This window comes from Pleurodeles waltl, chromosome 8 (genome assembly GCF_031143425.1).
Source record: "Pleurodeles waltl isolate 20211129_DDA chromosome 8, aPleWal1.hap1.20221129, whole genome shotgun sequence".
NCBI classification, from domain to species: domain Eukaryota; kingdom Metazoa; phylum Chordata; class Amphibia; order Caudata; family Salamandridae; genus Pleurodeles; species Pleurodeles waltl.
This window is the reverse complement of record NC_090447.1, coordinates 20408360-20432446: the sequence shown is the minus strand read 5'-3', so window position 1 is coordinate 20432446 and position 24087 is coordinate 20408360. Positions and strand designations below refer to the sequence as shown.

Genomic DNA, 24087 nt, shown 5'->3' with positions numbered 1-24087 from the left:
GTGTCTCCGACGTCCGTGACACCTTGCTCTGTTGTGGCGCCTGTGGCCCTGTGGTGTGACCAAGACCGTTTGAAGTCGCTTCCTCACGCCCTGACTCGCTGGACTCATCGACTCCACCTGATCATCAGGAACTGCCACCACGTCGCCCACGTCGCCGACACTGCACCACCTCCGCTGCCTCAGCAAGGAACCGGAGCTTCACCTCTGTAAGGAACCAATGCCTCACTTCCTGCATAGCTGCACGGAACCAACACCCCACAGACTCCTGCAACGCCTCCCCTCCCTTACTCCGTGCCACATCTTTGACTCTGCATCGTTCTAAGGTTTTCTAAAGTGGTGTGGTGTCCATTTGTAATGTTTTCACTGTTTTACAGTGGGTAGGTACAAATACCTAACACATTGCCTCTGGGATAGGCCTGACTGCTCGTGCCAAGCTACCAAGGGTATGTACCAGGAGTTACCTTAGGTGTGTGACTCCCTTACCCTGACTAGAGTGAGGGTCCCCACTTGCACAAGGTATAAACTGACTGCCAACTGGGGACCCCATTTCTAACAACAATTTGGTCAACACCAGTCTAGGAGTTGCCTGTGTGCCATTTCAGAGAGGATCTAACCTGGCAGCTTAGACTGGCAGCTTGGACTGGACTGTTCCTAATGAAGCAGGAACAAGTCTGATCTGCGTATGGCTGGTTTCTCTATGTGGTCACATGTTAGGCAAACAAACAATGGACAGGATTGTGGCACTCAATAAATACCACTGCTTGATACTAATTCAAGCGATACACCCATCACTATTTTGTTTTCATAAGCCAACACCCTAAGTGTGACATGTATGGTCATACATGGATCCCAAGTTCAATGTGCAATAGAACTCAAGCTGCACCATTAAAACAAATACCAAATATGCCAACACATTGGTGGGTTGCTTGCTTTCCTGTTCAGGGCGGATATAGCCTGGCAGTTCAGCAATTACTTTTCCTAACAGAGCAGAACAGAGACTGATTGGATTAAGGTTGGTTCTTCTCGGAGATGGCAGTTTTTCTTAGTGGTGACAGAGAGCAAAAAGAGCTATTACACCATACACTCTAAACAGGGCAGAAGGTGTAAACTCCCTCATCTGACGGCCCGTACTCCCTCGAGCCCCCAGAAGTGCCCTCAAAAGAATACCTATGTTCCATTCGACTATAAATGAGGTGGGTGGACCGTCACTTACGAGGACAGGCTACTCCAGGTTTCATGTGTGTTAAACACTAAATCAGGTCGTTGGTTGATATTCCCTAGGTCTAACATTGATTATGTTTTATAGAATTATGTGATAAAACATTATGTGAAGGAAGAATGTGGCTCCTCATTTTGAAGTTCTCAGCAAACCTGCTTCTTTATCTGTTTCCCTCAGGTATTGACCTCAAGATCCCAGTTGTTTGTGTAGTGCTGGAGGGAGGCCCTGAAACACTTGATGTGAGTATCACACTTGACATGTTCGATGACTTCCTGAGATGTTTTAGTGCACACCATGGAATCACCCCAGAAGCAGTCGGCTTCTCTTCTGGAATCCAGTGCCATTTAAATTCAAACCAATCCATTGAAAAGCAGACATCTCTCACAAACACTCAAAAGTTTCCTTCCACTGACAGTCTGCTATCAGTCTTAACCTAGCACTTCCTGTACCCTCATGCTACTCTGGTTCCAGCCTTCTCCGCCAGTTCTCTTGGAACATTGTTAACCTGTGGGCTATCACCTCTCTCTCCCATCATTCAGGGCAGTGCTGAAAGTCACCTTTTGTTGACTGAGGATTAATTTAACTGACCTCATTCCACCCTCCACTTCACATCTCATAGCTTCTCCTCTCTCACCTCCTGGCAACACAGAGACCTGTAGCTTCTTACGTATCTACATTTTGTAAGCTTGTTATGATCTCATCCACCACCTATCGGTTTGAATATCCCGGCATATATACCATACACTATTATGTAGAACATTTCTGTTAGAAAGACTGCCAGTGTATGCGCGTGTCAAACATCGGGCAGGCGCATTAAATCTGCCATTACTTATTTATGAGCTAAAATACAAGGCTGGTCCTTTGTTTCCCTGACATATTTGTGTCATATAACTTCACGTTTAGGCAACATCCATCTCATTCTCAGAGGATGCTTTATGAACATAACGAAAAAAGCAAGCATCCCTCAAATGTTTGCAGCCTCAACTCAGGACCCTGAGACGTCATTGAAGTTTTCTGTCAGGTGCAATCCGAGATCTATGTGCGTTCTCCAAAGTTACTTCATGTGCCTTTCCAATCCCTTCCTCTTTCTTTGAGTTTGCTTTTATTAGGTTTTTCTTTCCTTTTTTCTCTTTCTACCCATTATGCTGTTTATATTTTCTTCACTCAGATCCACAGTTGGATTTAGTCAAGGATACTCAATTGATCAGGTAATCCCAATTCTTTGCTGTACAGTATTTTCCATCTTGTATTTCAGGTGATCCACCAGACTATGACCCAAAACACACCGTGCGTCATTGTGGAAGGCTTGGGTGGCATTGCTGATGTCATTGGCCAAGTGGCCACTCTGAACAGCTCAAAGATCACAATCTCCCTGGTCCAAGACAAGTTGCGCAACCTGTTCCCCGAAGCCTTTGATTACTTCTCAGAGATTCAGATCATAGAGTGGACAAAAAAGGTAAGGCTAGAATGTATACACCAGCCTTGGGTCATAGAGTGGGCTAAGAAGGTCACATCAAAGTGTCTGCCCCAGACACACAATATGGAGGAGGCAAAGAAGGTGAGGCTCGAGTGTCTAAACCAGTTTGGCAATTTCCTTGCACTAATGGGCCCTGTTGGCCTGACGTTATACTTCAAGTAATATCTAATATTTTTTTTAAGTTAAGTCTATTTTTAAAGGACTGTGGGCTGATTTTCACCAGGGAGTGATTGATGATATGGAAAAAAACAGTCTATATGTTTATCACAAGTGGAGGAGGTGCCACCAATAGAGACCCCACTGCTTCTGGCATCACCTCTGACAAGCATGGAGGTGGAGCATTGGCAGGGAGAGACTGGTTCTCCATTAGGTCTGGCAGAGTTAACTCCTTGGAGGTTTACCCTAACTTAGGTTGGTGGGAACCTTGAGTTGTTCCCGATCAGCAAAGCCTAATTTTTCCAGCAAACAACACAGTTACCACTATTGCTGAATCCAAACATTTGTTTTTATGATTTTCACGTAGGCCCTATTTACAAACAATACATTTAAATTAGAATAATGGTCATTGTGGTTGTTCTATAATTTTGAAAATGTATCTCGGATTTGGACTGTGTGCATTTATGCTGTACACGCTAGAATATGTAGTTGGGTCACTGGGGATATGGCATCAGGGATGCTGCGTGCTGCCATCTACATCTGCCATTAGTCAACAGTGGCTGCATCACTTTCAAGCACAACAGGGATCTACAGCATGCCCTGTGACCCTCAATCAGGGTTTAAAAAACCCTGTACCCTAGAGACTTACCCTCTGCATACTGGAAAATTTGATTTGCCAAGAGAGAACTCACTGCCCAAAACTCTTGTTCTTGCAAGTCACTGTTGGGATAAATCTAACAGTGTAGTATGGCGCTATTGTACTAAGAACAAGCCATAGCACACAATCCCACGCTGCTAAGATGCTGCAGTCAGTCGAGGACCTCGTGATCTCATGGGGAGAGGGGCACACCTACTTTGCTTTGTTGCTTTCATTGCGCCCCTTGTCCGGTGCCTGGTAAAATCAGAACAATTGTCTGCGATTTACAACTGCAGTGGCTGTAAGAGGCCTGGGGGGGGGTGTCCTTTGCTGTTTCAGGGCAGCTGTGAAAAGGGTCGTGAGATTTCCCTCCTGGGAGGCCAAAAGGATTCCTATTGTAGAAGAGAAGCTAGGATGGCTTTGAATGAGCAGTAGCATCAGTGAAGCTGTCCAGGGAGGCGTGGAGGATGACATGTGGTTGCACGTAGTTTGCTGATGAAATAGTCCTTAAATGTCAGTACATGGTCTTTCAATAGCGTGAAAATACCAAAAAGTCAGTGGAGCGCTGGACATGGTCAAAGACTAGAATACACACTAACAACTAATAGGAGTGGAAGCTGAGTTGTGCATGGTTAATGATCTGTGATGTAGTATTGTCCACATAAGGCTTCCTCGCTTAAGCATTCATGTCCTGAACTTAGAACTCTCAAACAACAGATGACTAATCGCTTGAGAAAAGCTCCGAGGATTAGCCACTGAAACGTTCTCGTAGAGGAGGTACGGCAAATTTGAAAGTCCTACAGAGCTAAAGTATGGGCCTTGATACAGCAGAGAGAGGAAAAACTTTGGGTGGAGCTATATGAGGCATTAAAGTTAAAGAACTTGAGTAAATTTGGAGACTTGTGCAGCATAGGTCCTGTGGGACTTTACTGGGAGTTCAGCCTTCCGTCTCAACTGGCAATTGGATGCAATATGTTACAATCCTCTGTGGCTCATATCCGGCTAGCCAGCTGGAGTATACAAGGAAGGCAGGATCAGAGTCACATATCGAGGAGAAGAGGGGCAGTAAATTGATTAGTAAGAATACAGTGCAACATGGATACATTTTTTATGTCCATTATATAATCAATGTTTTACTACAAGTTATGTTCCTAATATTTGGGGGGGTTCAATATTGTATCCAATTCACAAAAAGGGCCTTCCTGATCAGCCAGCAAATTTTCATTAATAGCCCTTCTTGATGTAGACAGGAAATGTTACGCAAAAATACTTAATGCTGACCTGAAGAAAGAGGCTTTTCCCAACAAATGTGTTTCAAACACTCAGACAGGGTTTATACAGGGGAGCAGCACAGAGGATAACTTGGTGATCCTCTCCAAATTGACCGAGGCAGCGAACCAAAAGCTAGCCCCTGCTTTTATGCCACTTTTATCGATTATACAACAGCTTTTGATAGAGTGGATAGGGCAAGGCTGTGGCGAAAGCTTTGGAACTGGGGTATTCCCTCTGCATTGCTGCGAGCAATAATGAGTTAATAGGCTAAAACCTGGGTTAGAGTTAAGATTTCAGAAATAGAGTAACGCAAAAGATGTGGACCACTCAGGGTTTGAAACAAGGTTGTATATTGGCACCCTTGTTATTTAATTTATATGTGACAGATCTTAATAGTGCTCTGGTGGGCGCCAACTCTTTCCCACCCAAGTTTGCATGGGCACATTTGCAGTGTTTCCAGTATGGTGACAATACTATTTTTTTTATCATACTCTAGTTGGCATGCAACAATTGATGCATGCCTTGTCACATTACTGTAGGGATAAAATGATTTCCATTGACGCCTCCAAGTCTAAAATGAGGGTTTTTGGGAGAAAGAAAGTTAAGAAATTTTACTTTGTATTAGGCCAGGCCAAAATTTAGCTGGTTTCCAGCTTCAAATACTTGGATATCTATTTCAGTCTACGAGGTATACACTATGCTCAACTTGATTCTATTAAATGAATGGCAGTAACCAGGTCTGGTAGCTTTCAGAAACTCTTGAATCAAATGTCAGGCCCAGATTTGAGTGCAATCTACAGAGTTATTGATGCATAGCTAATTCCACCATATGGTTTGTTGGTCTTTAAAGGTAGGCTTGCCACTTGGCTAGACAAGGGACAGTGTTGGTACTATAGACGATTACTGCAGCTCCCAGATGCATCACTGTCCTCTCACATATGAAGAGAATTAAATTTAAGCAATCAAACAATTATGGAGGGATTATTATTTAAAGTTTAAAGCTTAAACTGATCGCAGCTCCCCCTGGATCATTGAGAAATTTGATTTAGTTAAGCATGCAGAGTAGCAAGTCAATTTGGATGGAATATATTAGCAAATCCACCTCTGCTGTGGGAGTTCAAGAGATTATTAATCTAAATCTCACCCTAAAACAACAAGTGAAATTGCTTATAGAAAATGCAAGGATGAGATCCACAGAGGAAAATAGATTGGAGCTTGCTACAAAGGCACACACCTTCTATCAGTCTCCTAGGAGGGCTCTATGCAGGTTATTACAACTTTGGAGGAGGTGTTAATCCGTCCCAAAAGTGACGGTAAAGTGACGGATATACCACCAGCCGCATTACGAGTTCCATAGGATATAATGGACTCGTAATACGGCTGGTGGTATATCCGTCACTTTACCGTCACTTTTGGGACGGATTAACACCTCCTCCAAAGTTGTAATAACCCCCTATATCTTTCTAGCCTAGTGAACCTGGAATCTGTGGCAGTGCTGGACTGTCTGGCGTTTCCCGTGGCCTGATAACCACTGCCAGCGTCTGCACACATACATTGATAGATGCAGTTGGTCTAATTATTTAGGACCCCAATTTCACTCACATTTAGTGAAAACTCCACAATTCAAAGTTACAAACGTCCACTGCTCCCCCTGCCCACAGGCATTTAGTTATATACATACCTCATGCAGTGACCTGTTATTCCATTTAAGATCATTACTTTTTTCAAGGGTTTGCTCTTTTGTTTATTATAAAAAGACATGTATGTTGAATGTATTAGAAAAATTATACACCAGAGTCATTCCATTTTCACAATTTTTACTTTTGAGTCTAAACGGTGTCTTTGAAAGCCATGTGGCTGAGAGATTTTGTGCCATAGAGATGAGTTAGGAAATTAAATTAGGATTTTTTTCTTCTAAGTAAACCTACTACCCCGATTCCCTCAACCTCCTCTTAAAAAAGAAACCCCATTTAAAAACTTAAAACTGAGGCTTCAGCCATATACTTAAATTCAGGTGGTCTACAAACTATACAATAAAATCTCTTATGGCCAAACATTGAAGGAATAACTCATCAACAAACTAGCCTCCTGTCTGACGGAAAGGAACTCTCCCAGCCTTGTATAGCGCTACCTTGAGACAGCGAGTCCCGTCACAGGGTGCTTCATCCTGCCTTCCCATGCCCCACAGGCACCTTCAGTCAAATCTGACAACATGAATTGTTCTGCATTTTATTTTTGGAATACAAACAATTAATTTGGGAAATGAATCAGCAGTGCTGAAACTTGCAGTTCTCCTTATGTTATTGGGTGCCAGGCAAGAGGTGCAACAGAAACCACAAAGGGAGTCAGTGGTGGCAGATGCCCCATCCAGTTTGATGTGTGATTGCAAAAGAGAACTCTGTGCTCTTCTCCAGAGGTTTGTTTGTTTATTGGTAGGATTTATTTGGGACAACAAAGTGACCTTCTCAATTATAGGAGGTTCATTGGACTCATGACAGGGTATGGAGTTGTCCACCGAATGCCTTGAGCCAAAATGGATGGGTTCACGTCCGGTTATCAAAGAAAACTGTAGATGGCCTATTCGGTTTGCCCTTGTATCATGGGCAATTTGTGTTTTTTTAAATTAATGGTCCTCATGAACCAGCTGGCCATGTCATTGTCTTGATACCAGTATGGGTTCATCTTAATGCAGTAATATGTAGGATTTTCAAAAATTCAGTACATTTTTACTCCTAGATGGTGACCCCATTTTCTGTGAATAGATCCTGTCAGTCAATGAGTGGACATCAGCTTTTTGATCTTGGGTGGACCTCTTAAGGAAACGTGGTATGGATGATCTCTACCTCTCAATATCTGGTGTGGGTCTCTATCGTTGCTGAGAAGTGCTGTCCATCTAGGTGGCTGCCAAATTTAGGTCTTAATTGTACACATGGTTCTGTTTGTATTTCTTTCATTTCTCCCATGATGATGTGAAATCAGAGGTTATGTCGGTTTTGCATTTGGTGTAATCCTTCCTCAGAGATTACACTGATCCCTGGTGGAGTTATGGCAACTACAACATCATCATGATCATCATCTATCTTTTATAGCGCGCCTGCTACCCGTAGGCTTCCCACGGCTAAAGTGTACATCCAACGCCAGTCAGAAGAGGCTGAAGAAAGCAGACTGAACTTTACTAAACACTTCTGAGCAAACAACCAGGTTTTTAAGTGCTTGTGAAATGAGAGTTCCATGTCAAGTGCCCACAGGAAGAAGGCCAAGGAATTCCATAACTTAGCAGCATTATACTGAAAAGAACAGCCTCAACTCTTAGGGCCATATCTACACCAAAATGGCGCTGTGGGGGTGCTGCACCAGAATTAGCAGCGCTGCCCTGCACCAGTTTAGAAATGCAGGGATGCGCCATATTTACAAGAATACGGCACATCCCTGCGTTTCCCTCTGGGTCGGCAGAAGATTTTTCTGCCAACGCAGGTATCCTTGCACCATAATGCAAGGGTGTCTGCGTTGAGGGGATTGATTTTTTATATGCAGGAAGGGGTCCCTTCCTGTACATAAACAATCATTCATGGCGGTTTTGCTCTTTTTATGTGTGCGGCAGAATGCAGCACACATAGAAAAAGCAAAAGCGAGGAGAAATGAAAGCATTTCTCCTCGTTGCGCCATGCTAACGCCACCCCTCGGGTGGCGTTAATTTTTGGTGCTGCCACAGATTTACAGATTCTTGTAAATCTGGGGCAGCATCAAAAGCAGTAGGAGTTGTGGTGGAACAGACACAGCAACACCCACTGCACGCCCCTCTGCCACAGAGAACTGTGTCCGGGGCATATTTACAAGGCGGAGTTAAGCCACAAAAAGTGACTTAGTGCCACCTTGTAAGTATGCGTAGTACTTTTTTTATGCTAGTTCGGAGCTTTGCAGGATTCCCGTCTACACTTTTCACGCTAATCCTGCAACACCCATTGAGGTCCTATTGAAAACAATGGCATGGCTCCTTTCAGTGCCTGCTTTGAGCATGCTTTAAAAGTGGCAAAATAAATGACGCAAATAAATCTTTTATATTTCTTTTCACCAGTTCTTTGCCCCCTCCCCTAATGGATAAAAGCCCCCTTTGCATAGATTATGCCTCGAGCAGGCATAATATAGTGCAAAGGGTTACAAAGTGGCGAAATGCATGCAATTTGTAAATTTAGTGCAGTTGCTTTGGCCTCATTGGGCCACATTAGCATTTTAAAAATGACACCAATGTGGTGCAACGAGGTGCTGGGGGCTCTTAAATATGCCCCTAATTTCTTTTAAAATGGGGAATGACAACCAGGGGAACATCAACAGATCAGAGACACCTGGTAGGAGTATAGGGAGTAACAAATGATTGACAGAGTAGGTGGTCAGTGTTCATCAAAGCTCTACAGACGATACAGAGAGATTTAAATTTAATCCTCTGTTCCACCGGGAGCCAATGAAGAGCTTTAAGAGTGTGCTGTGTGGATAGATTGTACAGAAGAGGGGCTGCAGCATTCTGTAGCACCTGCAGTTTCCTGATCGTTGACTTGGGAGCTTCCAAGTGCATTAAGTTTCTATAGTCCAGGCGAGCCAATATAAGCACAAGAACTACCATGATGGGAAAGGTAGCAAATGAAGAATCTTCCTCAACATTCTAAGCAGCCCATTACTGGTAGCTGTTAATTTTGTGACTTGGATTTCCATGGTTAGTGCATTTTCCAGGCAAGAACCTATGCTTTTTACAGCAGGCGTGGGGGAAGAGGGGACCCAAGACCCTTGGCCATCCAAGATCGAGCCGAGACAGAGAACGGTTGCCCAAGATCATGAGTTCTGACTTTCCCCTGTTAAGTTTTAAGGTGGAATCATGCATCCAATTGGACATTGCCAATAGACAGGGAACTAAAATCACAGAAGAAGGAACCTGGGTATGACACAGGGAGAACACCAATTCGGTATCATCCGCATATGATATAATCAACAGCCCGAAAGCCATCACCACCTTGCTCCAAAGGTGGGTCTTTTTTGTACAGTGAGTTGAAGTACTTGGCTAGTAGGTGCAGCAGGTATGATGACACAGTTTACTTTCAGGAACAGACTTTCTGAAGTCTCAAATCGACAGTATGGAATATATCCACTGCCTGGCGTGCACTCTTCATACAGTGTGTACGTATGTGTAGTAGAGATTTCCAGCAAATGATTAGGGCTGAACAGGCGACAAGTTATAGGCAGTTATCATTCATGGTTGTGGCCTTTATGTCATCTGTGTTGACAGAAAGTGACTGGGTCCTCTCAACCACCATTATGCATATCGTTACAGCTCATCTGCGTACTGTGCTTTTTGTGCATTGACAGGCTAGAGGAAAAAAGATAAATAATCTGCTGTGTTCTGGGGTCCTAACTTGTAGAAGACCTAGAAGGAGTACTCTTCGAGTTGCAAAATGTGTTTTTTGAGTCATAGTGGTGGTTTGAAGGTAGATACTTTACAGAGTGGTGCTAAAGTTTAAAGGTTTAGGGTGGCCTGAAAGAAAATTGTCAATACAGATAGACCTGGAGATTTCTGTGAACCCACAAGAAGGTAATGGCCTCTTTTTTGATATGCGACTAATGTTGGTCACTGGGAACGAAAGAGTGGGTCTCATATGCGACTATGGTCCACTCATCACTGTCCAGTTTCTACATTAACACAGCCCCTTCACAAGTGGCACTAGCATCCATTGTCCACTTCAGGTATTTGGAAGGGTCATAGTATTGCAAGGTGGTTTCATTTCACAAGACTTCAGTGGTGGTTAGAGTGACTGTTGATGCATGCTATCCTATTCCATTGTCAATGACGATGTCAGCAATTCTCACAATGGTCTAATGAGATGTGAGATTCATGATTGTTTCTTTTCCCCTATCTTGTTGCCAGTTGCAGCATCCTCTTCATCCTGAGTAACCCGCCAACTACTACACCACATACAGAGCTGTAATTCACGTCTGTATTCCACCGTGTGTACCTGTAAACTCCAGCATTCTAAACAAAGCTTTCATTACATTCCTTTTTAGCCATTATGCCACTGATACAGAGTCTGTTTGGAGCCAAAAAGGTTCCCTCCTAAAACATGCAAGACACTACATATCCCCCTCTGTGAAATGAAAAATTATAAAGCATAAAAGCATTTTTTCACTTATTTTTTTGCTGCGAAATCATGATATTTGTGACTTTACAGCATGAAAAAAAAACAAGTGTGGGCTCCCACGCTTGTCTATGATAGGCCCCCGGGTGGGCCAGGTCCTGGGGGCAATAATAATTTTGTGTGTAGAGGGGCCGCCCAGCCTCCCCACAGCCCTGGGACCACCACCTCCCTGAGGCTTTAATTATAAAAAAAAAGCCACTCTTTGATACCGGGACCTGTCAAGCAGGACGCAAAACTGATTTTTCATCTGCAGGGAACAGGGATGAAATGCTTCAGCAAGCAGGGAGCTGCTGTTAAAGCAGCTCCCTGCTTGCTGAAGCAATGGCACTGCGAGGGAAGCCTTAAGGCTTCCCCCACGGTGCCAGATAACCCATAAGGGCATTTTTGTGAAATATATTTAAATAAATAAGGAGGGACCACGGGGTCTCAGATAGCTCATAAAGGGCTTAAAAAAATGAAAATAAAAAAAAGCAGTAGCTAACTGTGAAGGTAGCAGACATTCATACTGAGCATTGGGGGTATGAGTCCAGCTGCACTCATTACCCTCTTTTTGTTTTGTTTTTTTACAAATAAAGTAAAAATAATTTTTGTTTTTTTAAATGAGAAATACATTTTTTATTTTAAATTGCACACAAATATCTCATTCTAAGTATATCGGACATCAAAGCCTAAAAAACTCCCTATCTCTCTCCCTCACACTTTCGTTCTCTCTTTCTGTCTCTCTTTCAATCAATTTCTCCCAATCACACACCCACTGTCTTACTTACTTCTCCCTCGCACAGACCCTGTCAATCCCTCATCCGCCCACTCATAGACCCACTCAGACAGTTACGCACCCCCTCCCACTCCGACTGTCACATTCCCACTGACACCCACATGCACCCACTCACAGACCCGCACACATACTGATGCACCCACTAAAACACTGATGTATGCACTGTCACACCCAAACAGACATTCTGACAGCCACTCTTACCCCCCAGATACAGCTTCTCACAACTATTCTCACAACCAGAGAGACTGTGGCTAACTTCCGCCATGCAGGCACAAAGGGCCATGCACAGCATAGGGTTGGGTGGTTAGGGGGCTTGACAGCAGGGACTGTAGGGATTATAGGGGGTTGGCCTCGGGGTCTGGCCACAGGCTAGGAAGTGTATCCAATGGCTGCCAAGCACGGCCAAAGGCCATGCGCAGAGTTGGTTGTATTAACATTTAGTAATGCAAATTACTATACATAATAAAAAATTCACTAAAAAAACAAAGGCTACAGGGACGTTATAGTTAGGTTCTGAATTTACTCACACAAAACCATAGAAATTTAGCAGTTATAGTTAGAGTTCTTTCAAGTAACCATAACTTGCATCCTAAGGTAACTTAAACTCATCCCTTCGCCATGCACAGTTAATTACTCCACGTATTATACCATTGATGACATCTTCTATCCCAACTTCCATATTATCACTGCAACATTTGCAGTAAAATTATTGATCAGACAACTGTGCATGGCGAAGGTGCGAGTAACACTTACCGTAGGGCTCTCTTCATAAGAACAAGTGATGAATAACTGCAATGATATATCAATTAACTATGATACAATAGTCCCAATACATTGAGTATGAATGGATACATGTGTTATTTTCCAGTCGATAAGTGACATTACAAAACACACATATCACTCTTCTACATTTATACTTATGACTGTACCTTGAATTGTATGATTTTCAATGCACTGTGTTAACATGAACACATTTGAACACACTCTATATATGTCATTGACTAAATTTCCATGTCACTTCTGCAACGCATAATGATACAGCCAAATTATGCTCTCTCAGTAGACACCACTAAGAAAGGTTCAGCATCAAAGGGAGCATGAGATTTTCTTTTGCACATTTGTTGGGCAATCGCCAAATCTCCTTTTTGCATGTTGCCTGCATAAGCTTTAATTTTCCTTGTATGAATCATGTTCTCACTTTGGTCTCTCTTGTTGGTCCATTGATGTTACTTGGTTGTCATTACTGTCCTAAATATCAAAATTGCAGGACTTTCATCTGTCGTTGAGTGGGGAGTTGAACAATAAGTTAGTACTGTTTTAAAATTCAGCTTCTCAAGAGTTACACGCTGCACTGCTTTCTTTAACATACTCATAAAATGGTCAACAAGTCTATTGGCCTGCGGCCACAAAGGTTGTACTCTTTTGGTGCTTTATGTTTAGATGCTCCAAAAATTATTTAAATTATTTACTGTTAAAAGATGGGCCATTGCCAAACTGCACAATGGCGTGGTTGCCCCAGGTCATGAAGATGCCATACTTTTTTTTCACTGACTTGGTCATGAGTCGTAGACAAGACATCTTCAACTAATGGGAAACATGAGTATTCATCCACCATCACCATTAGATGATGTCCATTGTCAAGTGGACCAAAGAAGTTGAAGGCTATTCCCTCCCATGCATGTTTAGGGAGTTCTGACATGTTCAAAGTATGTTGAGTAACAATGGTAGAAAGGCAATGACATATATGACAGAGCTTAAGTTCCTTTTCAACTCTTTCATCTAAGTATGGAAACCCAAACTCACAATGTCCTTCGTGAGCCACTTCAATTACTTTCTGTCGCAGACTCTCCGGAATCAGGATTCTCGACCCTCACAGAATAACTCCTTCCTGAGTTATGGACAACTCATCTTTGACATTTTTGTAAATTTATATATTGACCATCATTGGTGAAAGGTCAAATTTGTTTGTTCGATTACTGATGTGTAATTAAGTCTTTTAACTTCAGAATTTCATTATCATTGCAGTTATAATTTGGGCTAATGATATAGTAGCTGGTGTACTTGACTTGAAGATAAAATAAATGTAGGCTTCAGCATTCTTGGATGGAGTATTATGACCTTGTATTGGAACTCTTGGAAAGTAGCCAGCAGGATTCTGATCCTTTCCTGTACAATTCACAATTGTAAAATTGTACTCATGTAGTCATAGTCTTCATTGTTCAATGTGAGGGGCTATCTTCGATTTTAGATGGCCACGCATGGTTAGCGAGCATGATGATCAGTTACCAGCATAAGAACCTTTCCGTACAGGAAATGTACACAAGCCCATGACACGGCTAAACGTTCTTTCTCAGATTGTGAGTACGCACGTTCTGTTTGGGACAAACTTCTAATAGCATAGGCCACAATATGCCTTCGAGCATTCGTGTGTCCACTGTGCTGTGCAAGTATAGCGCCCCACCCAACTGGGCTAGTGTCAACCATAACCTCTGTGTGAAGCTTTCAATTGAACTATACCATTTCAGCAGCATTTTCAAATGCTTGTTGAATTCTCTTGAAAAATCTTTCCCATTCTGATGAGTATTGAAAAGAAACATGTTTATTTGTCACCTCTCCTAAAGGAGCTCTAGAGTTGCAAAGATTTTTAGGTATCTTAAACAGTAACTGGCCATGCCAAGAAAATAGTGTACCATTGAAACATCTTGTGAGCGATCAGCATTTGACAGAGTTTGTACTTTAGGATTAGGTGTCATACCCCCATCTGAAAAGGTAGGGTCAAGGAGCTTCAGTTTTGACTTGGTGAACTCACACTTGTCTGCGTCCAAAGTCAAACCTGTGTCACTAAGTAACTGATATAGTTGTGTCAGAGTGCTATCACGTACGTTTGCTGCTATGCACCGTTATAACATCTGGTCCCTCATTTCCTCAGCTGCAAAGTGTAAAGATAAAGTTAGTATAGAAGCTGTTGCGGCTCATGAGAGGGAAAAGAGGTGGGGTGGCGCAGTGCGTGGTGGTAGGGGGGCAACAACAAAAAATTTATAATAAAAAAAATTGTTACCTTTAGCGCCGTTGCGCTCGGTTCCTCCACTGCAGGCGCAGGCTCCCAGCCTGCCCTGCTGCCCATCGAAAAGCTTCTTTCATGCTGCTGACAGGATTGGAGGGAGCGCCCAGCCAACGCACTCCAAGGCAAAGTGGGAGCCTCTGCCTACTGTCTCCAACCTGGCAACACAGTGCCGGGTTGGAGAGAGCCTAGTGCACATGTATGTTTGGCCGGCCCGAGACGGCTGGCCAAACATACATGCGCACTGAGGGGGAGTACCATGGCCCCACCCCTTTTACAGTAAAACCATGATAAACACAGTTTATCATGGTTTTACTGTAAATGTTTTGCAGCTGCTGGGGGGGGGGGCAATGCCACAGCCATAGTGGAGGAGCTGCCCCTGCATAGAAGCCTTCATTCAGATGAGCCTTGCTTTGAATGCACTAGCAGGAACAGCTCCTACTCTGGGTCGGCAAGCAGTGTCAAATAAGGGACATAGTTATACATTTTTCATACAGTGCAAGCGATAGACTGCACTGCATGAAAGGGAAAGAGCAAGAATGCACCATATTTAACATTTATACAGTGCATTCCTGTCATTTACTAGCACTGGCGTACTTTTGGTTCCCTAGCGCCAGTGCAGGCAACCTTGCATAATGTTGCACAGTTGCCTGCATTGCACAGGAAGGGAGACATTCCTGCACAAAAACAATTCTTAAAGGCATTTTTCTCTTTCTGTGTGTGCTGCAGAATGCCTCCCTGCCGAAGAGTAATGCAAGGCAGCGATTTGCAATAACTTGTGTTATTCTACATTTATGAAATCATTCAGGGCGTTATTTAGGTTTTGTGTTGCCCTTGCACCCCCTTGCATGGCACAAGGGCGACTTAAAACCTTGATAAATCTGGCCATATGTGTCTAAGCCAGCTCATGTGGGGTAATAGGTAAATGGAGCTTCTCTTAAAGACTTGAGTGCAGAGTATAAGCACCTTCAGTTGACTGGTGCAGAAGCACGGACTTCATCTTCCATCATGGTGCAAGTCAGATACAGTTCTTTAGTCCTTTTATACTCTCCTGGTAACTGCAGGGTGGTAGAGTGAGGCACTGCAGCAGTAATGCACTCTGACCCTATCCTCAGAGACTAGGATTGAAATGAGTATTATATTATGGTCTATCATTTTTGACATGTACATTCAGAGAGGTTTTTCGTATACAGAATGAGTTTAAATAATATATTAGCCTTGAAACAAAAGCAGCACATTACAATATTTCCATGAATATAATATTTCAAAGATCCTGTAAACACATATTAATACTGGAATGTTTGTCTCGAGGTTTGGAAATGAAGTCCAGTTCTTTCACTATTCCATTTAAAATACAGTCACAGTCTTTAGATGTGCTTTGAAATTACAGTCTTATCCAATACATATTACACTGTTAGAGCATCCTGCTTCCTCATGGCTTTATATTAAACAACAACATTGCATCATATTCAAAATGTTGCTACATTTGCCACAATTTTGTTACTGGTAAATCTTTATAGAATTAATCAAAACTTGGAGCACATGATGGGGCCGAGCACAAATGAATATGCACAAGTACTCAATGCATAGAACTCACAGAGTTCTGATCAGGAGAATATGAAACTTAGATAGGATCCAACTTCATTGAAATAATGCCAGTTACAAAATTGTGGAACATCTGACCAGAATTGCGATGGATGTTGATCTTTTCTGGTTATGATTTTGTAGTTAATTTCAGATCTGGTCGAAATAATGGTAAAAACAGATGTTTAGCCTCGGCATAAGCAATGTGAAAATGAGAATAAACTGATTAATGAGCCATTATTAATTTTACCATCCAATACCTCAAATAGTTTTTATAGCTTTAATTACAGTGGAATCATTCTTGTCAAATGTACATTTAGAAACAGTCTTTAGAGAGGAGAACAGAAAGACAGAAGTGAGAATGAATAATTATGGTATCCAGGGGAGGCAGCGGATGTAACCTGACCTCAGAAAGGGCAACAAGCTGTGAGTTGGCTTTATGATTCTAAGACTTCTGGGCATCCCAGAATTAGCAGCAGTTAGAAGATATTTTGGTGGACAGCTTTATTTGTTGATGTAAAAGAATAAGTTCAGGTGAGTCACATGTATTAAGAGTTCTCTACCTAGGACAAACCTATTAGTCTTTTGAGATCATAGCCTTGTCATCTACATCTTGGCACACTTCATCAATAGATTTTATAATATAATTACCCATTTGTGGAACATGTAATGAAAATAGGTCATTGCACACTTCAAAAGTGTTAGCACAAATCTTTGTACAATGTTATCATTCAAGAACTTAGTAGTCCATTTTGTTTAATTACAGGCAGGAATCACACTTCACGACTTTGCTCTGATTTGTGTTAAGAATTTGGTATAGAAGCCCATGGGTCTCAGTATGAGTTTGGCAGAGTGGATTACTCCATCACAAACATGACAGACATCCCGTCCACCGTATTACAAGTTCCATAGGATATATTGGTACTTCTACTTTGGCAGATGGGACATCCGTCACATTTGTGATGGAGTAATCCCCTCCGCCAAAACTCGTAATTAGGCCCTATATGTCTGATAGTTATCACCTCCAGATTGACAGGCAGACTGAAAGATTAACTCAGTGTGTTGAACAATATTTGAGATGAGGAGCTTTGCAACAAAATGGGATTGGAGTTAGATGATATGGCTAGCAGGATTAACATATAGTAAGTCCTGAAAATGTAGCTACTGGGATGTAACCTTTTTTTTTTAATGCATGGACATCATCCCAGAATATGACTGTTAGAATTGTTGTCGTCCACATCAGTTCCTTTCGTATTAGACCATTTAACTGAGCTGATGGAAGTTTGGGAATTAGCACAGAAGGTCTTAGAAAAAGCCAAAGCTAGTTATAAATTATATGCTGATCATAAAATAACTCCCACTACTCACTAAGAATATGAATTTAGAAAAATTGAAGATACAACCAAAACTCATTGGTACATTTTGTATTGAATGGATTGTAAATAGAGTTACAATGTTCCTATGGCCCCAGTCCATAAAAACGAATCTGGGATTCCATGTTTCTTTGTTGAAACCCTGTTATTGTTCTTGTGGCAAATGGTGTTGTATTGCTTTTGTTCATGATGCATATACATTCTACTGGGTAGTAATATGTGGTTAGGGGAGTCATTTATGAGGAATTTGTGTGTGTGTGTGTGTGTGTCTGTGCACGTGCTTTTAATGTACTCACAAAAGTGAAGGTAGTTGTCTTGGTAAAAGAAAGGCATGATATGCTAAACTCTTATAGTCTTGATTGCTTATATATTATTTATGTTTCAGTTCAATGAATGACAGAGTACTCTACAACGCAGAGACTCTCAGACACAGAGATATGTTTCTTGCCCTCTGATGTCTGCTATGACCCACTCATTGTCATACCAAGCGGAGTGACAACTTAACATGACAATATCCATTGTATGACTTTTTTGTTTGTAATCCCATTTTTCTTTTCCTGGGATTGCTGCTACCCAACATAATCCTGTTGTGTATGGCTGGCTGTGAATTTGGAGACATGATTAACGGTGCATTAGTCCCATTCTGTCCAGAACATAAAGTTTGTGCTTCCTAGCATATGCTTTTAACTCCTGAATTAGAAAAATGAATTCCTAAGTAGTAGAAACTTTAGTTTGATATATTTCTATACATTCTCATTCTATATAACAGAAAATCTTCTAATTCTATAAGTGAGAGGTCCCCTAGATACAGCACTGTCCTAATTAGGATCGCCATTCTATACATTCCCTATGAGAACCATGGTAGTGTGGGTGCTCCTAAACCCCAGCAACAAGCCCAGTTGGTGGGTGTCCAACCCATATTCTAGTTTTCTTGTGTGGAGCATGTCCTCTCTACTTCTGGCCACCTCTATTGGTTTGCATTTTTTTCTCATATTTAATTACACTGAGGGTGTTTGGCCACCTACTCAAGTATTTGAAAATGTGCCTGCCCTAAAAACTCATCATTTATCTGCAATCGATCTAACCGAAGGTCATGTGGAGTCATCACGCCATCATGATACAGGTCGGAGGCCAATATTAAAACTTCTATATACTGACGACCGAAGATGAGACTGCTCTCATTGCTAATCTCTCTCTGATTCACTTGTTTAGATTCAAGACATTGTGCGCATGAGCCAGCTGCTCACCGTCTTCAGAGAGGACAAGGATGGTGCTCAGGATATGGATGTGGCTATTCTCCAGGCCCTCCTGAAAGGTGAGTCTGTTCGATGGCACAATAAAGACTGACACTGAGTCTGAGGAACACCTGCCTGAACAGTTAGACTTTTGTTGGGAAGACTTCACATCTGTTCTCTTTGAAATTCATATGACTTCTTGTCTACCATGGTACATCCAACTACATACTCTGTGCCTGTGCATTGACAAATCACTCATTGTACCCATTTGTTGCGTACCATCCTCTTCAAGAGTAGTGAACATTTTTGAAAACTTTATTCAATACTTCTTAAACAAACTCTGTAAAATCATTTAATTAACTGAATTGTATATTCCAAATTTTCTAAGCTAAATCCATTCCTTAATTTCCGATGGACTTTCCCCTCACCTGGAGCACACAAATCTAACAAAGTAGGAGCAGATCTTAAACAGAAAGACAATTTATATCTGAACAAAGTCACTACATTTCAAAGGTTTAATGGACTTATATTATGAAATTGAATATTGTTGTTATGTTCAGACCATCTGATCCTACGGTATGGAGCTGATACAGGCCTATGTCTGAGGTTCTGCCAAATCTAGTCAGGACTAAAGAAGTATATGGGTTTTCTGATTGCATTTGATCTGGCCTGCTCCCTTCTTGAAGCCTCTTTGAGCATGCCTGCTTCAACCACTATTCTGAAAGATCCGAAGCTGGGCTGGACACTTCAAAATGAGCTGAGGTTCAGAAAAATGACAAAGATATAGGAGGAAGGTGAGAGAGCTCAACTAAATAGTGCAATCCTCGACCTATCTGAGACATACAGAGAATGTGTTTGCTGTTTAAACTGTGATATATAATGTCAGTTTCTGATTTAACTTTATTTATTCATTCACATATTCCCCGTTCTACTTTGCAAATCCCTATGTTTGGGTCCACTGAAGATGGGGACGGAGATTAATAAACCTGCATCGTCCTTCAATGGACAATCAGATAATCTTAGGTCTTTCAGGGATGGTCGGTCATTTAACTGTAAAATTCCACAATCTGGAGGTGAAGGAGGTGATCACACCAGTCAGATCTCTAATTTCATTTTCAAGCTCAGAGCCCTTTGATATAAGTCATGTCTGAATGTGTTTGTCTGTAGGCCCCTTGATTTTGTGAAATGAAAAATATGTCACAGGAGGTCAACTTTTTGGTGATAGTGAGATTCTCTAAGAAGACATAAGTGGTTATGGGAGCTATATATATTTTGCACAAAATGGTGCCTTAAGTACAAAATAAAAAAAATGTAAACAGCAGCTACATTTTACAGAATTTTACAGGTAGAGGACTGCCATGTAGTTCGTTGCCCTGCATTTAAAAAATATTGATTGTGCTTTAGCTAACTTGTTATTAGTAAATTTACTTATAATCACTTGTGTCCTGTAGTTGCACACAGGTTATACCAGTGATTTGTTTCTCTTTTAAGTTCCAATAACAAATGGCCCATAAACATTGATGGGCCGGCAAATGGAGGTACCAGTCTTACATGTAATGATGTCGTTTGTGTCTAAGTCCATGGGCATGGATTGTCAGAGTGCACCAACAACGCAGCTCTTCCAAGGCCAAGCTTTTTGTGAGTGAGGATTTAAGAAGCGGAGAAAAAGGTGACAATGTACTTGTATATTAACCTTAGGGATCGCCTGCAATGGCATGTGTCCCAGAGCAGTCACATGGAAAGCTCTGTAGACCAGTGTCACACCCAAGACCAATCCCTAAAGGCCAGCCTTACAAGATCTAAGAATGAAGGTCAGCTTCCCCAGTATCACTGAAGACCAATCAGAAAGTAATGAAAAGGACCAGGAGTTTAGTTGAGCTATGGCTACACCTGCTTCAAGGTTAAATAAATGTGTGAGATGACAATAAATTGGACCAAATCTGGCCAAAAGGTATTTTTTGTAGGATGACTAGACATAAATCACTTTCAGAAGAGACCCCAGTGGAATTAAATATTGAAGTGTATTAAAGAAATCAGAGTTCCATGTGTTGAGGCAATAAAGTATGATAAGAAGAGTGGGGCAGCAAAGTGGTGTCTTAGAAGAAACTACCACTATCAGTGAATGGAAAGATCACCTGAACTACTAGGTATATCCGGTAGTTCACTCATTTATAGTTGTTACAGCATCTTTAAAGAGTTTAATCAAGCTCAATGCAACACCACAGTTTGTTGTGGGGCAGCAAAGAACCCAGAATGAAGATGGGACTCTGTAGATAGATTATGAAGAGGAAGAATTGAGTCTTTTGGAAATTAAGCTATACTAATGGGAGGGACAAGTCAAAACTGGGGTGAATAGGGTTGGGGGAACGGAAGAATGTTGGCTGACAGAGGAGCTCACAGGGGTGCTGACCAGGGTAAGAGTCTGGGCTTCAATGCAGCTCTATCCCAAAGCAATTTTTACAGGCCATGTTTTTTCAGCCAACAATATATGGGAAAATAAATGGTTAAAGCACACAGAGAACGTTGAGAAAAATGAAGAATACAGGATTGAAGAACTTGTCCCTGAGGGAGTGTATAAATACGTAGCGATATAAGAAGGCTCTACGACCACATACAAAGCGAAGAGAACGAAAAGTACTGCAGAAGATTTTAAGAAACCTCATGGATTATTAAACAACATCTACCAAGATAAGAGTTTTACATCAGATTGCCATACATATTATAGACCGGCCGCAAACTGATAAAGACAGCTTTTATGTGGAAACACGCAAACTTTTGCATGGCCATCAGTTAATTTACAATAACCCTTTGTAGTTACAGGGTATGCATCCAAAGACAGGAGGGATCATAGGCCATCTTGAAATCAGCTACACGTCAGCCCATAAAAACAGGATTAGAGGCATTCTTAACAACATCAAAAGGTTCATGTTTATAAAAGGTATTGCAATGGGAAAAGAGAAGTGTACCTCAAATCTCATCATCAAACATGAATAAGCATTTCACAAAATGGAAGGCATGGTGGGTACCTTTTCAATCCCAGGATAAAAAGAAGCAACTGTAGCAGCAAAATAGGAAACATAAGTTTTAAAAACACTGGACTTGCAGAAAAGAAATGCCAGATGGAAAGCATACTAGTGTAGTGGAAAATACTAGAGATTTTGTGAAAGAAAGGGACTAATAATTGGTCACACTGAGGAGAACTACATTCTGAGAAACTATATAGACTCTTCTAAGCCCCAAAAACATAAGATGATAATACTCTAGAAACCACATTAATTTAAACAGATATTGGGTCACTTTTTAGTTCATTCGTATTGGAATAAAAAAAAAAATCACATCACAGAAATTCAAGTAATTCATAGAGCAAAAAAAGTCACTTTAATCAGTAAGATCAGGGATTGAAATGGAACTAAGAATACATGTTTAGACCTATTGCTTTATGCTGAAAGATTGGTTAATAGCTACATGACGTGCACAGTCTAAATTTCTGACACCTACTGTAGTGACTGGACTAATTGTTGTACTCAAACAAGGTACATCTTTACTCATTGTCTTAATCTCAAAAGATAGGTTTTGAATTAAATGTTTATTTGGAAGATTGTTATATGTAAGAACATGGACTACAATGGGACTAAAAGTACAACATCAGCCCAAATTATTTGTGCTAAATGATTTGTCCATATGTATTTGTGTTGACTGACATTTTACTATTGTGATTGATTTTGAATTTCCTTCATGTTTTTACTCATAGACCCCGCAGCATTATCGTTTATGATTCAATGTGTTGTTTTTTCATCATTTAGGTTATAACTGGTCCTGATGAAGGTGGTATAGTGATCAGGAACAACCTGGCTGACTAGATACCTAATGCATCTTTTGCTAACAACAGGGTGGGCTGGCTTATTAAACTTTCAATTTCCTTTCCCTCACAGTAAATGTGCCTTTGGTGAACAGGACCGCATAGGGAAGCGGCCAGTAGGGCTCCTCTCCTTGCACTACAGGAGAAAGATCAAAGCCCAAATTTGCTTGTCTCTTGTAATGTCCCAGTGCAGGGAATAGTTCACTCCCTGTCCACTCTCAGTTCTCTCCGCCATATTTGCACTGATTATCATCTCAGTTAAGACTTCTGGACAAGTTTCTTATGGGTCTCTCTTCCACAAGGCCCCACATACCATCCCCTTCCTCCCTGATCTGTGTGAAGATCCACCAAAATCAGGAAAACCGCTCTTCTCCATGAAATATGAGTTAGTTACTGTTTTCATGCATCCTGCTTCAATCCCCCAATAGTAGATGTATTTGCTAATACTAATTTACTTATGCACCTGCCATACATTTTTTATTGCATAGGTACTGAAACAATATGCTATCATCAATTATCTGATCTATACCTATTCTTAATCTTATTTGTATTCTTAGTATTATTATAATTATTACTAGTATTATTTTTCATGTATCTTCTGCTTAGTGTTACTCCCACCTTACTGCAAAGCAGATGGTAAGGTACAGTGCTGTTCTTTCCTGCTGTCTGTTATGGTTTTGGACAGGTTAGTTTGAAACTTTTCTGCCACTTCAACTTCTTAATATGGTTGTCACGCAGTGCATTACATTTTTGTTTTTCATACCCTCTTGCTGCCAATGTAGCCTCTCGCCGCCTTGATCACCATGGCCACGAGAACTGGGACTACCAGCTGAAGCTAGCCGTGTCCTGGAACAGAGTGGACATCGCAAAGAGTGATATCTTCACTGATGACAAGCAGTGGAAGGTGAGTAGTACCCGATGGATAACCTGGAACCATCTAGTGTTTAATTTGGACTAGTTACTATTACTCTGTTTGTTTTTAACGTGTTTGTGACGTTCCAACAACTAAATCTTCATTCTCGACTGGATAATGTTAGTAGTTAATTCTCACTGGAGCTACAATACAGGTGCAGACCTTTGCATGAATGCCTCAAAAAAGAAGTATATTTAAGAGGATTTTGTTAAGCTTCAGCACCTCATGTTCAATGTTTTCACGGTCACTTATTACAAAGTCGTAGTTGGAGCCTTGGTCAATTTCAAGTTCATGTACAAGTTATGGAATTGGATCTATTGGCATTCCATCTTCAGGTCCTACAGACA

General features: G+C 41.4%; 1 protein-coding gene across 1 annotated transcript in view; it reads left to right on the top strand.

The window, feature by feature from the left end:
* Positions 1-24087, top strand: part of LOC138249315 (transient receptor potential cation channel subfamily M member 2-like) — a 211399-nt gene that overhangs the window by 31988 nt on the left and 155324 nt on the right. The window contains exons 7-10 of the mRNA XM_069203274.1: positions 1397-1458; positions 2475-2675; positions 18946-19048; positions 23610-23731. Of these exons, the coding sequence (XP_069059375.1) occupies positions 1397-1458; positions 2475-2675; positions 18946-19048; positions 23610-23731 (488 nt within the window). The remainder of the gene's footprint in view (positions 1-1396; positions 1459-2474; positions 2676-18945; positions 19049-23609; positions 23732-24087) is intronic.